At 35.7% G+C, this 16227-nt stretch overlaps 1 protein-coding gene across 1 annotated transcript; it reads left to right on the forward strand.

The window, feature by feature from the left end:
- The first annotated feature begins 8721 nt into the window (after positions 1 to 8721).
- On the forward strand, positions 8722 to 13436 carry LOC118489723 (chitinase CLP-like). Its single transcript, XM_035987254.1, has 3 exons — positions 8722 to 9417; positions 10350 to 10548; positions 12845 to 13436. Exons 1-3 carry the CDS (start codon positions 8785 to 8787, stop codon positions 13330 to 13332), a joined length of 1320 nt encoding a protein of 439 aa, XP_035843147.1. The 5' UTR covers positions 8722 to 8784; the 3' UTR covers positions 13333 to 13436.
- Positions 13437 to 16227: the final 2791 nt, after the last annotated feature.

Here is a 16227-nt window from a genome sequence, read left to right on the forward strand (position 1 = left end):
TATATGGAGGTATGTTGGCTACCTGGTCGGGGGTTAAGGGAACGGTTTGGTAAAGGTCTTGCCCTTGTTCAGCGTTTAGAGGTCCTGCTTGGGACCTGGGTCAAATTTAGTAGGATCTCCTTCAATGCCCATAGGTATTGGATGGCGGGGATCCAAACTCTTTGACCCCCTCATAAGCTAACTACTATTAATACTATAACCCGGCTATTTAGGACTGTATCCCTGCTGACTCAGACTACTTAACCGAGGGTAACGTCACCGCCAAAAGCGGGGCCTACCATAATTTGCATTAATAACTTAATTCATTATCTTTCAATAATCCAACCCTTTAGGATTGTATCCTTGCTGACTCAAACTACTGGGTTGAGGGTAACGTCACCTCCGAAAAAGGGGCCTACTACAATAACTAAGATAATCTCTTAAACAAGTGCAAAAGTGCGAAAATAATCAAAGGTTATACTAATACACGTGTCGGATCCAAGTGATTCATCTTGTCTATCTGTTTTTATTTTATTTTATTTTTCAGCATTTAGTTAGTTTTTATTTTTCTTAGTTTAAAACATTTTTCTAACTTTTTGATTTGATTAGACGTTGAGGATAAACCGGTATTAAAAGCTCTTGTGTCCTTGGACGACCTCGGTATCTTACCAACACTATACTACGTCCACGATGGGTGCACTTGCCCATATGTGTGTTTAGTGTTAGTAAATATCGTGTTTTATAAATTTAAAACTTGGCTAAAAGTGTAAAAAGGGCTTAAAAATATATCTAAAATTATATTACACTACACGCACATCACTTATTGTTTCAAAATCTTACAAATTATGTCCTTTATACCTAACTCAGTTAATTTTTTCTGTTAACTCAGATCATGTGCAAAACACATGAGGGTGGAATTGTCTTTTTACCCTATTCTTTAAAATAACATCTTAATAAAAAAAGAAATAAAATATGGGGTAATCACCAAAATAGCCATTGACTGGTCAATTTTTCCAAAATGGCCAACTGAAACGGCTCCATGAGCCTTTACACGAATTCCGACACGACTCAAAAGAGCTTTCCTCATCAGCCACTCACCTTTTGCCACGTGGCAACTTTGTTCAGTCCCTGTCTTCTTCCCCAATTTGGCTGTTCAGTCCCTGTTTTCCTGTCTACTTTCATACTACCACCTCCTCCCCTTTCAAAAACCCACCTGCAACTCTTTCATATCCTTCACCTTTTTCTGACCAACAATCACCACTTCACCCTCCGATCGACCACCATACCCACCGTCACCCACAATAGACTAACCTCCACCATCATCGATCACACTACCCACCTCCGATTACCCCATCACACTGCCGACGACCATCTCTCTGTACACGACCACCGATCAACTTTTATAATCCCCGTCCGCCGGCAAACACCTCCACCACGGTCCTTCATTCCTTTTGACGACAATTTCCACCCCGGCAACCACTCTATTCACCTCCGATAACCACCGCGTCGATCAATCGACCACCGATTACCATCTCTTATCACCTCCGGCCGACAACTTAGTTCTTCACCTCCGATTGACTTCCGTTAACAGCCAAACAAGTTTGATATGGGGTTTGTGTTAGATCAATGATCTTCGTGCATCCCCTTTGTGAATCCCCTGTTATAGGTTCCATCAATTTTTGTGATAAGTTTATAACAAAATTAATGGATCTGGTATGAATTTTTAGGAGTGTTTGAAATGAGGAAGTTGAGGTTGAAATTTCTGAAAGTGGTCAATACACAGTGACGTTGAAGAATCAGAGTGAAGGTGAGATGTGTGGTAAGTGATAGGGTTGTTTATAGTGGGTGATGGAAAAGGAAGGGGTGAAAGTGGAAAAAGGTGAAGATGAAGGGGTGAAAGGGGAAGTTGTTTAGTACAATCATTGGATCACTGCCACGGTGTTGTTGGATGACAAAAAAAAAGGAGAGAGAAGGGGTGTCGCCACGTGTCAAAAGCTAAGTGGCTGATGAGAAAAGATCTTTAAGCCGTGTCGGAATTCGGGTAAAGGCTTGGGGAGCCGTTTCAGTTGGCCATTTTGGAAAAAATTGACCAGTCATAAAATCACTTACACTCACTTTTCAATTCCAAATTACACATAAGTGATAAATCTATAACTTTTTATAAAAAGAAAACCCTTAACATCGAGGCAATTAAAAAGCAACAACAACAATTTGCATTCACTTTTCAAATTCAATTTGCAGGTTTTACCTTTGATTCAAGCCTTTAATCACACAACCAACAACAACAAGATCTGCAATTAAAAAGTAATTTGCTTCCAAATTCTATTTTGCCTAAAAAAACTCAAACACCGATTGTGTTTAGTAAAACCGATCTACAAATTGGAAAAAAACATCTCCTGCTCGTTTCTGTTTCAAAGTCCCAAAACCCACTTGCTTCAGGTCTAAAAACCGATCGTTTCCCAAAACCCACTTGACCGATCATTTCCCAAAACCCACGTCTCCTGCTCGTTTCCCAAAACCCACTTGATTTAAGTCTAAAAACCAATCTGCAGATTTTCCTAATCCATTGTGTACTGGTGCGATCTAGTATTTGGGTTTCGTGTTTTGTTTTTGTTCGTCGGAGATAGTTGTGGTTGGTGCGTCTGCTTTGATGGTGGCAAGTGGGGTAGTGGTGGTTGATGGAGACAGTGGTGGTTGATGGAGAGAGTGGTGGGCGGTGGTGGTTGATGGAAACAGTGGTGGTTTTTTGATGGTTGTTGGTGGTAGAGATAATGTAGAGAGAGGGGTAGAAAAAGAGAGAGACGTAGAGAGAGGGGGGTAGACATATATGATATTTCTGTTTTTTTTAAACATTTTATATAAATAGATAAAAAGACTAAAGTACCCTTTTGTGATCTGACTTAACAGAAAAAATTAACGGGGTTAGGTCTAAAGGACATAACCTGTAAGATTTCGAAACAATAAGTACAAAACTTGTCAATTTTAAAAATAAAGGACACGGCCTGAAACTTGGTATATAGATAAAGGACAAAACTTGCAATTTACTCTAAAAATTAACTAGTGCTTCTTCATCGTCACTCTTGCAGGTTCATCAATGGCAACGTATAGTTATGGGAAATTAGCCATTGTTCGAACTTCATGGACTAGTAACAACCCAATGTAAAAGGTTGTATGCATAAAGAGATTTGGAACTTCATGGACTCGTAACAACTCAACGTAAGAGGTTTGGATATATGCAAATTTGGGTTTGTGATATTCAATTTTTAACGAAGATAAGGGTGACAGGGGCACTCCTCTCTTAGGGGAGTCCCCTCTCTTACTCACGGCCAATCAGCACGCGTCACGTCAACTTCCCTCTTAAGTCCCATTTTGCACTCAAACGTTGGCATCACTCCACTCACACAATTATTTTTTATAAAAAAAGAAGAAAAAAATATGATTGGTGGAAAAAGAGTGGACCCACATTAACAACCAATCACCCCCTCTCTCTCTCCTCTCTCTCATGCGGTAACCTCTCACCGATCCCCCTCCCCGCATACATTCCCCGAGCCGATGGCGGCGATGTTCCCGCTCGGGAACTGAGGTCCGCACTCCCCTTCCCGAGAAGTGCCCCGTGTATTTTCAAAATAAACCTAGGTTATTTGATGATCTAGAAATTTAACATTGTGGTTTGAATTTCTTTTAGTAAATCTTGAAAGTTTATAAACTATATATACTAACTAGTTTATAGTCCCGTGTAGTATATGGGGTTATGCATTATAAAATATTTACAATGAAAAATTACAAATTAATGTTACATTTACAAATCTCGAATAACTTCTTTATAGACAACATTAGATGTCCTACTCGAAAGATTTTCATTTTTATTAATAATTAATAGTTTAAGTCTATCTCTACTTTTGATTATGGAAAAAGCCATGTACAGTCTATGTGAAAACATTGGTTGTTTTAAAAACAAACCAACTCTCAATAGAAAATGTCCTTCAATTTATTTAGGAAAAATTACAAGTTTTGTCCTTTATCTTTATACCACTTTTCAGGCGATGTTCTTTTTAACGAATGTTGACAGGCGGTGTCCTTTACTAGGTATTTTGTTGCAAGTTTAGTCCTTTACACCCAACTCAGTTAAAAAACCCTGTTAATTGTTGACAGGCGGTGTCCTTTATTAGATATTTTGTTGCAAGTTTACTCCTTTACCTATGTATTTTGTTGCAAGTTTAGTCCTTTACACCCAACAATTAACAGGGTTTTTTTAACTGGGTTGGGTGTAAAGGACTAAACTTGCAACAAAATACCTAGTAAAGGACACCACCTGTTAACATTCGTTAAAAAGGACACCGCCTGAAAAGTGGTATAAAGATAAAGGACAAAACTTGGAATTTTTCCATTTATTTATCGTCATCGAGAAAACTGTCTTCTTTGATCTCGCGTATTACAATGAGGCTGAATAAGTATACTTTATTAATGGTTTTTATAACGATACAGTTTATTCCTACTCTATTACACACCAATGATCCTAAATTATTCTCCCTAGCCCAGACCTCCCCTCTAGAGGCTTATGCCTCTACAAGTGGGTTATTCCTAGGATAGCATTTATTGATGATTTTTAAGATTTTTTCTTAACATATACCTTTTTATATATAATTTAAAAATATTATTAAATTTAATAGTAACCGCAATATTATATAAAAGATTTTAACTCTACATAAATTATAATATTGATTATTCGACTTACCAGGAATTTTAGTATTGAATATTATAAATTAGAAAAAAAAGTTAAAAAATTTAAGTAAAACTGTAATGTTAATAGAGAAAATATCACATGACACTAACTGGAATCGTTTATTAAAATAAGATTTTCAAAAGTACTTGTGGCAACATGACACTAAATGGAATCGTTAGAATGAGATTTTCGAAAATACTTTTGGCAAAAACAAATTATATAAAACAATTAAGATTTTTTAGGATGACAAATAATTGTTATTTGTTTTTAATCTCTTCAAATAAAAATCATGTCCTATTCATAAATAGATGATAGCTATGACATCAATCCGTAGGAAAGTTGAATCCATTTAGAAAATATTTGCATTCTTTTTAAGCATTAGAAAATTTTGGGTTTTATCCACTATTAAATCGGGAAAGAATAATTATTAAATAGATATATAATTAATTAATTTAAATTTAAAATAAAACATATATAATAATTATGAGGTTAGAGAAGAGAATGACATGTGACATTATTTGTAGTCTTTTATTAATATTTAGATTCAACTTTATATTATTATTGTTATTATTATTATTATTAATTATTTAATCAATTCGTAGCTGTTATAAAAATCTATCCTATCCTATATAATAAAAGAAACCATATTAGGGACACTTGTCATTATATTAGGCCTTCTCTTATAGATAATTATTATTTTAATTTAATCTCTTTTAATTAATAATTAACAACTCTATATTAAATTAAATAAATAAATAAACAAAACCCGAACTAACAGAAATGATTTAGTGTGTAGATTCCAAAATTTTTGCAACCACCCGAACAAGAAAGTGTTTTTTTTTTTTTTTTTTTGGATGCTTTAGACTCATTTTATACATTCTACTTTTTTTTCCTTACAAATCGTTTAAAGAATAATTTATGTTATATTTGTCTTTCCTTACAAATCGTTTAAAGAATCTATCTACTATAATAAAAGAAACCAAGTTTTGGACACGAGTCATTCATAGAAGATATTCTCAAATCTATACTTATCTTATATTAACTAAATAAATAAATAAAATCTATACTTATCTTATATTAACTAAAAAAATAAATAATAAATTAATATTAAATCTTATCATACTTTAATAAAATATTATCCGCAAATCTAAATTGTTAATCTATACATATAATAAAAGAAACCACTTTGAGGACACGTGTCATCATATTAGGCTATGCCTTATAGATAATTATAATTTTAGTTTAATCTCTTCTAATTAGTTATAGATAATTCTCCTACTAAATATTATTTAGTTTAGTTATTACTTTTATATTTATCTATTTACTTCAAATTTAAACTTAGTTATCTAATTTGATATTAGAGTAAATTACGGTTTTGGCCCCTGTGGTGATATTATTTTTACGCTTTTAGCCTCAAAAGGAATTTTTTAACATCTGAGCCCTCAACGTCTTTTTTTTCTAACCCTTGTGGGCTTAGATGTTAAAAGATTCGTTTTTTTGGCTAAAAGGGTAAAAATGATATTACCACATGGGCCAAAATCGTAATTTACTCTTGATATTAACTATATATTTAAACGTTTTGTTTAGTTTGGTATTATATAAATTTTACGAAACTTAAAATAAAATTAACTAATATTATTTATCATTTCTACATTTACAAGTTTTAAACAAATGGTTAAATTTATTGAGACTTCGTTACATTTACAAGTTTTAAATAAAGGGTTAAATTTATTGAGACTTTGTTAACAAATTTTACTACAATATAATAATCTATTTATATCAATATAAATATATATTTATACTATACTATATAATAAAACATTAATGTGTAACACCTATCATTCATTGTAAAAATTTATTTTATGATTTTCTCGCCTTACTATTTAATATATAAAATTATATTTATTCAACCTGTGGAATAAAAGAGGTTTTTAAAGATATATTGTTTTATTATTTAGTATATAAAATTTATTTATTCGACCCGTGTAATACACGGGGTTATAACCTAGTTAATATTTAAATAAGTAATGAATGAATAAAAATGAACGAGCTAGTAAATAATTGTATTTTTGCACTTATTTTTATGTTTTAAATACATTGCATCTATCTATTTAATTATATAAATAATTAGTTTATATAAAATTAAGATTTAAATAAAGGAATAACGATTAAAAATGATTGAGGTGGGTGAATCCTAATGGAAACTATAGAATTAGATAGTGAAAAAAAGTGAGTGAAAGTGGTGTGATGTAGTGATGATGTGACAATTACTTGACAATGCCGTAAAGTGAAAAAAAGGAAACAGTAGTTAGATAGCCTTAGGTCTTATGGTATACTTTAACACTTTTCAACTCCATCTAGATGTCACATCATTCGCGTTTTCTCATTTCACTTAACTTTACCTCAAGGAAATGGTCTACTCCTGTTAACCCCACCTAACTTGATTTTTTTACTGGTTTTTGTTTAAAAAAGGAAAGAAAATTAATTCCATCTTTTAACATTCGGTTAACATGTTAACAAGTAATCCTTTTAACACCCATTAACACAAGAAGGGAATGGTATGCAAGGCCGGTTAACATGACATGTCACCTTTAACACCTCATGTGTTAAGGTATACCCCAAGGCCTTAGGGTCAATTAGGTATTATTAAATGTTGAAGATCAATCGTGTAATATTTACAAATCACATAAACTAACTATGCAATAAACTCTTTCAGATATATAATAAAAAACACTAAAGAAAACGTTTAGGTAAAAAAATATAAGAGGTATCACTATCTAAAACCATAAGTGGAACTTTTACATAATAATTGATTTTAGGGAAGGGATAAGGATCAAATAAGAAGTTTATTTTGGCTAGAAGTATAGGAAACAATAGGATTATGACATGTGGTAAAATTTAAAATAAACAGGAAGAGTATTTTAGTCAATCACATCCTTTCTTCTTCCTTCTTCTCCCCAGTAACTTCAAAACCCACCATTTTCAGAACCCACCATCTTCAACCATTTCTTCACTTTCTATCTTAATAATCACTACATTATAGTGCGATTTTCATCACCAATCAATGATTCAAACACCCGATCAACGTGTTCTTCAGCTTTTTTGAAGAAACCCAGTTGAATTTCATATAAAATCTCATTTTTCCCTGTGATTTCACTCGATTCGTTCGATTCGATCGCTGATAAGTGTTTCTAACATTCAAATTTCGTCAATCGGTGAAGAAATCGGCTTCGATCTATGTAAGATTTTTTAAATTGCATTTTTATGATCTGGGTTTTTGAATTGAGTCATTGCGTTTTACGATCTTGCCGGGGGTCCGGGGGCAGCGCCCCTGGTAGCAGGGTCCAAGTTGTTTGAATTTATAAGTCAATAATATTAGAGTTTAACCTCAATTTTCGTCCCTGTAGTTTGCTGATTTTAACACTTTCAGTCCAATAGTTTATAAATTACATTTATCGGACTGAAACTGTTAAAATCATGAAATTCAGGAAACTAATGGATGATAAATGCAATGTTTAAACTATTGGACTGGAAGTGTTAAAATTAGCAAACCACAAGAACAAAAATTGAAGTTTACTCATAATATTATATTTTTCTTATCTTTATATCTCTTCTACACTTTGTATGATTTAACACTCTTGTACAATAACCATTTCGTAAAAATTTGTATTGTTGAAAAAAGATTTCAATAAATTCACTTTATATATCATGGATAAAATAAGCATTTGCTATGGTTAAATAGGTAGTAATTTTATAGCAATTACTCATTTTGCTATAGATTTGCTGTAGATTTAGTCTGTAGCTAAACAACTAGACGCCAATTTATTTTGCTTTAGTTTTACTTTTTGCGACCCTCAAAAGGATAATGATAAGTAGATATGGAATTATAAACCACACAAACTATTCCCACGTTTCATATTTCCGCTACCGCCTAGGTGGCACAAGTTATAAATTAGGATAGAGCCAATCAAGATATCCAACATACTAAATACACATACATACATATACATCTATAAATATGCATTCAGAATTAACTATACTCCTCGCCACATATCACCTCCACTGAATATTTTGGTGAAGATATGCATCTCCTAAAGTTACTCTTCTTCATCTTAGCATGCTTCTCTCATACCGTCTGTTCTAGATGCCTCTCTCATACCGTCGATTCTGGTTACAACACCTCCGTGATACCCATAATAAAAGATGAAAACACATCTCTTCACAAAGTCCCTTTTGAGCTCGAGGTACTAGATCCCAACCAAGGGTCGTATGATTATCTCATCATCGACCTCGACACTCCGTATGCGTGGAAAGATATCCCGCTTACAAACTCCCCCATTCCTTGTGACGAAGACGATGGTTGCAGGGATCCGGTACCATGCGACACCGATTTGTGCAAAGAAGCAAAATCTTACATCAACCCTATCTGCCCTACACCCAACAAAACCGACTGCAGCATGTGTATAGTCACTCCTTTGAATCCTGTTTCAAACGCTTGCGTAGCATCAAACCTAACCACTGATTTACTCAGACCGTATTGGACCGATGGGCGGAACCCTATTAATTGCTATCCAAGACATCCATTTGGAGGCAGGTTTAAACTGTCAACTGCACCTAAATCTTTGGATCAATCTTTTCCTAAACATGTTAGAGGTGTTGCGGGGTTTTCATGGTCTGGTTTGTGTATTCCACGTCAGCTTAATTCTACTGGCGTTACTACCTGATGAAACAATGGTTAACCGGGTGGGTTAACACACTGGTCTCGTCAAGAAGGTTAATCCCTTCCTCTCGGAGATCGCTGGCTGGGTCACCGGTGGATGATCTCCTGCACAAGGAAACAAGCCGTGGACTCGTAACAAGGAGGATGGGGTGGGGGGTGCTCCTTGTTACCACTCTCCGGCGTGAGAATCAGTAGTTTGCTTGGGAAGCAAAGTAAGATAGTAGTAGTAGTGAGAGAGTTGTGAGAAGATCCCTCAAACCTGGTTTGGGGTTGGTATTTATAGCCGAGGAGTGGAGGAGGCTGATGATGGATGGACTGACGACGTGCTGCCCCTTTTCAGGTGTGTCAGGCTTCGTCGGTTATGGAGGTTACGCCACGTCAGTCCATTGTTTACGTAGTTCTGACAGGTAACTGTCATTGGTGCCACTTGCACTGTGGTGTCAGTACCACTTGCTTGAGTACATAGGATGCGGTGCAAGCCGCATCGCTACGTGCGGTAACATCTGAAGTTACCGCGTCTCGTACTTGTGATCAAGGAATACGCGAGATGCGGTGCTAGCCGCATCGTCGTTTTGCCTGCATCCCTTGTCGTGACGAAAATGTCCGTATGGTGCGGTGTCAGCCGTACCATTACGTTCATCTCCTTCTATGCCCTGTATTGATAGAAGTGTTCACTGGACGCGGTGCGATGCCGCGTCGCTGTGAATACTTCCGTTTTCGTACACCAGATGTGATGCTATGTCGCATCACTCTACCGTTCTCCTGTTCCATGTAAGTCTTCCTTTGTTACTAGATAGATTGGATTCAACCCTTGTGTCGATGCGTTCCCGCATGGGCACAAGTGGGTTGTTAGCTAGTGGGGGTTTTGATAAGGGTAATGGTCACTCGCGGTCGATGCTGACGCGAGATCTGGGACCATACCCCTTCACTACCGCTGCGAAATTTGCACTTTGTCTTCCGAGCTCTTCATCGGCTCGTGGTGTCACATTTGTGGGTGAAGGGCCTTTTTATTTTAAAACAAACCCTAATGTTGATCTTAGAAGCTATCTTTCGTACACTCCAATGATTCGAAAGAGTCCCAAATCGCTTGGATATTATATTAAGATAAACCGGATCTTGATTAAAGGGATGTTGGGTTAATCTTGATGTTACGGGTCACGGGCCGGTGTGTTATCGGGTCGCGGTTTAACGGATCAAGGGCATGATTGATCCAGGGGTAAAAGGGTCAACAACTTGCATTTTGTTACGTAAATTGTTGAGGTGTTGCTGCAAGTTTTGTTTGTGAATTAGTCAAGTTGTTGACCGGGTATTTTGGAGAATCATGGAGCATGCACATTACCTGGGTTGTTCTCATAATTTAGCATGTGTTTTAATTTGTTTAGTTTATTATAAATAGGATAGAGTTAGTTGGCTTTCTATTGTACCCCTTTTCTTTTAGAGAATACAGTACCCTTTTCGTTTGTTTGTTCACTGCAATTGTTCACCTTCATAATATATACATAGTGAGAGTTGTTAGTGTGTAGAGTTTGGGGCCTGTAACCAACATTTGGTATCAGAGCTTGGTGCCTGCGGTTTTGAGAGTCGTTTTCCTAGAAGGGGGAGCAACCCCTCGCGGGGCTGCAATGGTGGCGGAACCGGTAGAAGTAGAAGACGCATAAGAGGAGAGCATCGAGTTTTTTTTGGACGTAAAAACCGTCAGGATGAAGTAACAAAAGTAAGAATTTAAAATAAGGGGAAGTCGGCATTTAAAGTAAACGCAAGTGGAAAGTTACGGCTGGATTTGGTCAAAGGAATTAATATTTGAAGCAAGCTGGTGCAAAATAATAAAATCAAAGTAATTACAGGAAGGGGGTAATTTGTCTGTTGATAATAGGTGCAAGCAAGTAGGCAGGTGAAAGATACAAGAAGCCATACACCTCTTCGCTTGTCCTTCAGCCGTGAATGCCAGAAAAATAACAACAAATCAGCAAGAAATTGGGAAAATTAAGAAGACAACAATCAAAAAGGTGCTTTTGATATTGTTTTTATTTAACCAAAGATATTTGGAGGTTGTGTTGATCGACCAAAAGGAGTAGCAAAGTTATTTTTCGCAAGAGATAGCAAGCAAGGTTGAGAAAAAAAAAAAAAAAAAGTTTGAAAACGTTTGCAAGTTTGAACCTTTATGGTTCATGTTGAAAGGAAATCCAATTTGGATTAAGCAAGCAAGAAAGATAGAAGAGGCGCCACAAGAAAGTGAAAAAAAGAGGCAGGCGTCGCTTCGGGAGAAAGTAAGATGGCCTCGTACGAAAGAAAGAAAGAAAGAAAGAAAGAAAGATGGTGTTGCAAGAAAGTAAGAAAGTAGCAAGCCACAAGAAAGAAAGAACGGAAGTCGATCAGAAAGAAGAAAGATAATCGATAACCGAAAGAAAGAAAGAAGCGAACTTGTGTGGTTCGTAAAGAAGAACGAGAAAGACCGAACCGCATGGTTCGAATAGCAAGTTAGAAAGAAAGTTGATTCGAAGCAAGCAAGTAAGAACAAATTCGAATCAAGCGAGAAAGCACGTTTTAGAAAGAAAACCGTTTTCAGCTAAAGCAAGAAAAGAGTGAAAGAACACAAGCAAGCAAGAACGAATTAGCAAGTAGCAAGAAGCGAGGTCAAGGGATTGGAGTAGTCGATAACGATGCGGATATGAAGTGAGTCCAATTCAAGATTAAGGGGGAGAATGAAGAAGTTAATCTTGAATTAGGAGATAAAGATAAAGACGGGCTATAGATAATTATACTGAATTGTTTATTGAGTCTTTATATGGATAATTGTTAGGTTTATTAGATAGGTTTATCTAGTTTGTAGGCTTTGAATTATGGTAGGTTTAGGATGTCATGCAAGTAAATTAATTCTAGTATGGGTAGGATAGGATGTCATGCAAGTAAATTAATTCTAGTATGGGTAGGATAGAATCAATAAAGTTTAGCAAGACTGAAGACAAGCCAGAAGAAAGAACCGAATCAAGATTAAGGGGGTGAATGTTGGGTTAATCTTGATGTTACGGGTCACGGGCCGGTGTGTTATCGGGTCGCGGTTTAACGGATCAAGGGCATGATTGATCCAGGGGTAAAAGGGTCAACAACTTGCATTTTGTTACGTAAATTGTTGAGGTGTTGCTGCAAGTTTTGTTTGTGAATTAGTCAAGTTGTTGACCGGGTATTTTGGAGAATCATGGAGCATGCACATTACCTGGGTTGTTCTCATAATTTAGCATGTGTTTTAATTTGTTTAGTTTATTATAAATAGGATAGAGTTAGTTGGCTTTCTATTGTACCCCTTTTCTTTTAGAGAATACAGTACCCTTTTCGTTTGTTTGTTCACTGCAATTGTTCACCTTCATAATATATACATAGTGAGAGTTGTTAGTGTGTAGAGTTTGGGGCCTGTAACCAACAAGGGACGCCGGTTAATTCTGTACCGAAAGGTGGTTCGGTGAAGATGAGTACTATAGTTACGTACACAACTCTCAGAAGTGATATCTATAAAGCTTTGGTTGAAAGTTTTTCAAACGCTACAGCTGGCATTCCTCAAGTACCCGCGGTTGAACCGTTTGGTTTGTGTTTTGAAGATGGTGCGTTTGGGTCTGGTAGTGTTCCGAGGATTGATCTTGAGATGGAAAGTGAGAACATATGGAGTGTTTCTGTAGAAAATTCGATAAAGTGGGTAGGGAATGGCGCAGCGTGTCTAGCGTTTGTGGATGGTGGTTCGAAAGTGACGGATCCGATAGTGATTGGGACGTTTCAGATGGAGAACAATTTCTTGTACTTTGATCTCGAGAATCAGCAGTTGGGGTTTAGCTCTTCTTTGTTGTCTCGAGGAACCAATTGCAGCAACTTCAACTTCAACTTAGTTGAAAGCTATACGTACCAATTGTCTTCAGAATAAGGAAGCGTGTATGCATATGCTTCTAGGTACACTCTTTGTGTACACTCTTTGTATTGTAACTTAGTAATTATATAAATAAATAAATAAATGCGATGTGCATCAAACTAGACTTGACCCAACTAAACAAATTAGTTAAATCATTATACTTTAAAATTTGAAATTTCCGTGCCTTGTGGGATTACACAGACGTGGTTAGACCATGCGTAGTGGTAGAAGGTTATAATGCCCCCATCATGGGGCATTATACGACACGTAGCGTCCTAGTCAGCAAGGGGGCATTATAACAAAAGTGGTGTAGTGGGTATAATGCCCCAATCAATCATTAAAAAAAAAAAAAAAAACAAAAACAAAAACAAATAAGTGGATGGTGAGTGGTTGGTCAAAAAAGCAAAGAGTCCCATGTCAGTCCCATGTCCACATGCAAATATCTCATTGGACACAAGCATGATCCCCCATCTCTCTCAGCGTTTTAATTTAAACGCCCTCGTCCAAATTTTCAAAAAATAACGCCGGTAAACGCCTAGTGTAATGGAGGGGGGGCGTTCTGGGGCGTTTTTTTTCAATTTTTTTTAAAAATCACGCCCCACTACGGGTGGTCTTATTAAGTATGTAAGTATGAAGTTTTTGCGGCTCCATTTTAAATATCGAGACACGCATACAAAAGCACGTCACCATGTTAATTAAAAAAAAACAAGTTGAAATATTGATTAAAATAAGCACAAGGCAATGGCAAATTCAGAAATAAGGTGTAATAGGAAAACAAGTTATAAATTGTAAAAAAAAAAACCTTAAAGTAGCTTTGATAGGTTTGTATGTTTATGTTTTGATGACCTGCCATTATTATCCACAACTACGTTTTAAATGAAATTTACACTAAAATGTAGATAAAAATAAGCATGTTGTAACAATATATTCAGAATTTTATTCAAAAATACATAATTTCATTAATAATCTTTAATCTGAATCTAAAGATTAGGAGGTTCTTTGTATTAAACATGTAGTTGGATTTTTATCCTTAAGACATTTGTCTTGATTATTTTTACTTTTATTTTAACTGTTATTGACAAAATACGATCCTAGTCAACTAAAAATGATCATATGTGATTTATAAAGTCATGGTCCATAAAGTCGTGGTCCAGCTACTGATAGAAAAAAAAAACAAACAACTATAAACCGAATACTGATGTAATGTATTCTTTGATTGTTGGTCTAAAGTGAGTTTTTATAAAAAGAGAAGGAGACCAATTTTGTCCCGTTATAATAGCAATCTAACATAAGAAAAACGGGGACAAAAATGCATTTGTTATCTCAGCGTCAAGAATAAATATAGCAGAATCAAGATTAGGGTTCCCTTTCGGTGCAAAACAGGTTGTGTTTGCGGGTTAGGGTCCAACTTGGCATGATCTTGAACAGAACCCAGACTCGAAAACGTGCCAAACATATAAACCTGGACACACCACAAATATTTCCGAGTTAATTAATATGAACTTCACCTATAAATACTTTAAACTTACATCTATAAAAATATATATAAAATAATTATTATATTAATTATAAAATCTTATTAAGTTTTAGATTTTGCTTTATAATACTAAACCAATCTAATTTATGATATAAAACACGTATTAGAAAAATAAAGTAATATCGGTTAAACAAATCAACTCGTGAACCTCACTGGTTGACACGAACCTGACGAATTTACCAAATTGGTTCAACTTGAAACTGCTGAAACACACTTATACTAAACCAAAACCTACAAATCACATGTTAGGTTGGTGTCATGTTACACATTCAAGAAAATGTAAAATATTATGCTAAGTCTACCTGTAATGGGGCGCGAAGAGGGGCTTTATGTGGGTCATAACGCCCATAACGCTAGCACACCGCGACGGGCGGCGTTATGGGGCAAAAAAGGGGGAGGCGCCATGCATTTCGCGGCGCTATGGGGTTTGGTTTTCAAACTTTAACCAATCAAAATAAAGCAAGGTTTTTATAATTAATTAATAAAATTGAAAATTAATAATTAGGTAATGATAGGTAAGGGCTTTATGACTACGAGCTCTAGTGATATAATGTCCCATAAGCCCCCGTGTGACGTGACACGACACGTGTCACATAACGCCCCACAAGGAGCTTTATGACTACGGATGGCCTAAAACTAAATTGCCTCATTTGCCACTTTATAGCTTCTACTGACATGAATCTTAATAAGCACACATTAGTCCCCCAAAATATAATACCGTTTTAATGGACCCACTCTAATAACCCAAAATTTATAACCTTAGGAATGAAAAATAATAATGACGATAATAAAATATTGGTAAATATATGAATAGTTAAGTTACAAATATAAATTAAAAGTGAAACTATCTATATATCTATATAACTATATAATACATTTCCTTAGGATTAAAATGTAATTTGCCCCTTAATTTTAAGATGGCAGATCAAGAGTCTTGCTTGTTCCCTGATCTTTCGTCCCTTTCTCCCAATTTTACCCTCAATTCAATGTCAGTCGCCCACAAATAAGTCTTGAGCCGATCAAGAATGCTTAGATGATTCAAACCGTCAGCGCAATTATCGATTCAATTTTCGTTTTAAATGCAATTGAAGATGTGGTGTTCATGGACGGATCGGTTCTTCAGTTATAAAAACCTATTGAATGTCGATATTGAGTGAATGTTGAAATTAATTAGTTCTTCAATTTTGAAACCGATGGTCTCCGGTTACCTCATTCAAGACGACCATTGAAGGAACAATACCCTATTAAAGACGGTAATTGAAGGATTCTACAGTTTGTTTGGTGAGCGACTGGTCCAAAACCATTCGCTATCTAAATTCTCTCCTCTCTCAATAGTGCGTTATTCAGGATAGATATATGGTGAGCAGGCAATT

The sequence above is a fragment of the Helianthus annuus genome, unplaced genomic scaffold (assembly GCF_002127325.2).
Source record: "Helianthus annuus cultivar XRQ/B unplaced genomic scaffold, HanXRQr2.0-SUNRISE HanXRQChr00c052, whole genome shotgun sequence".
NCBI lineage: Eukaryota > Viridiplantae > Streptophyta > Magnoliopsida > Asterales > Asteraceae > Helianthus > Helianthus annuus.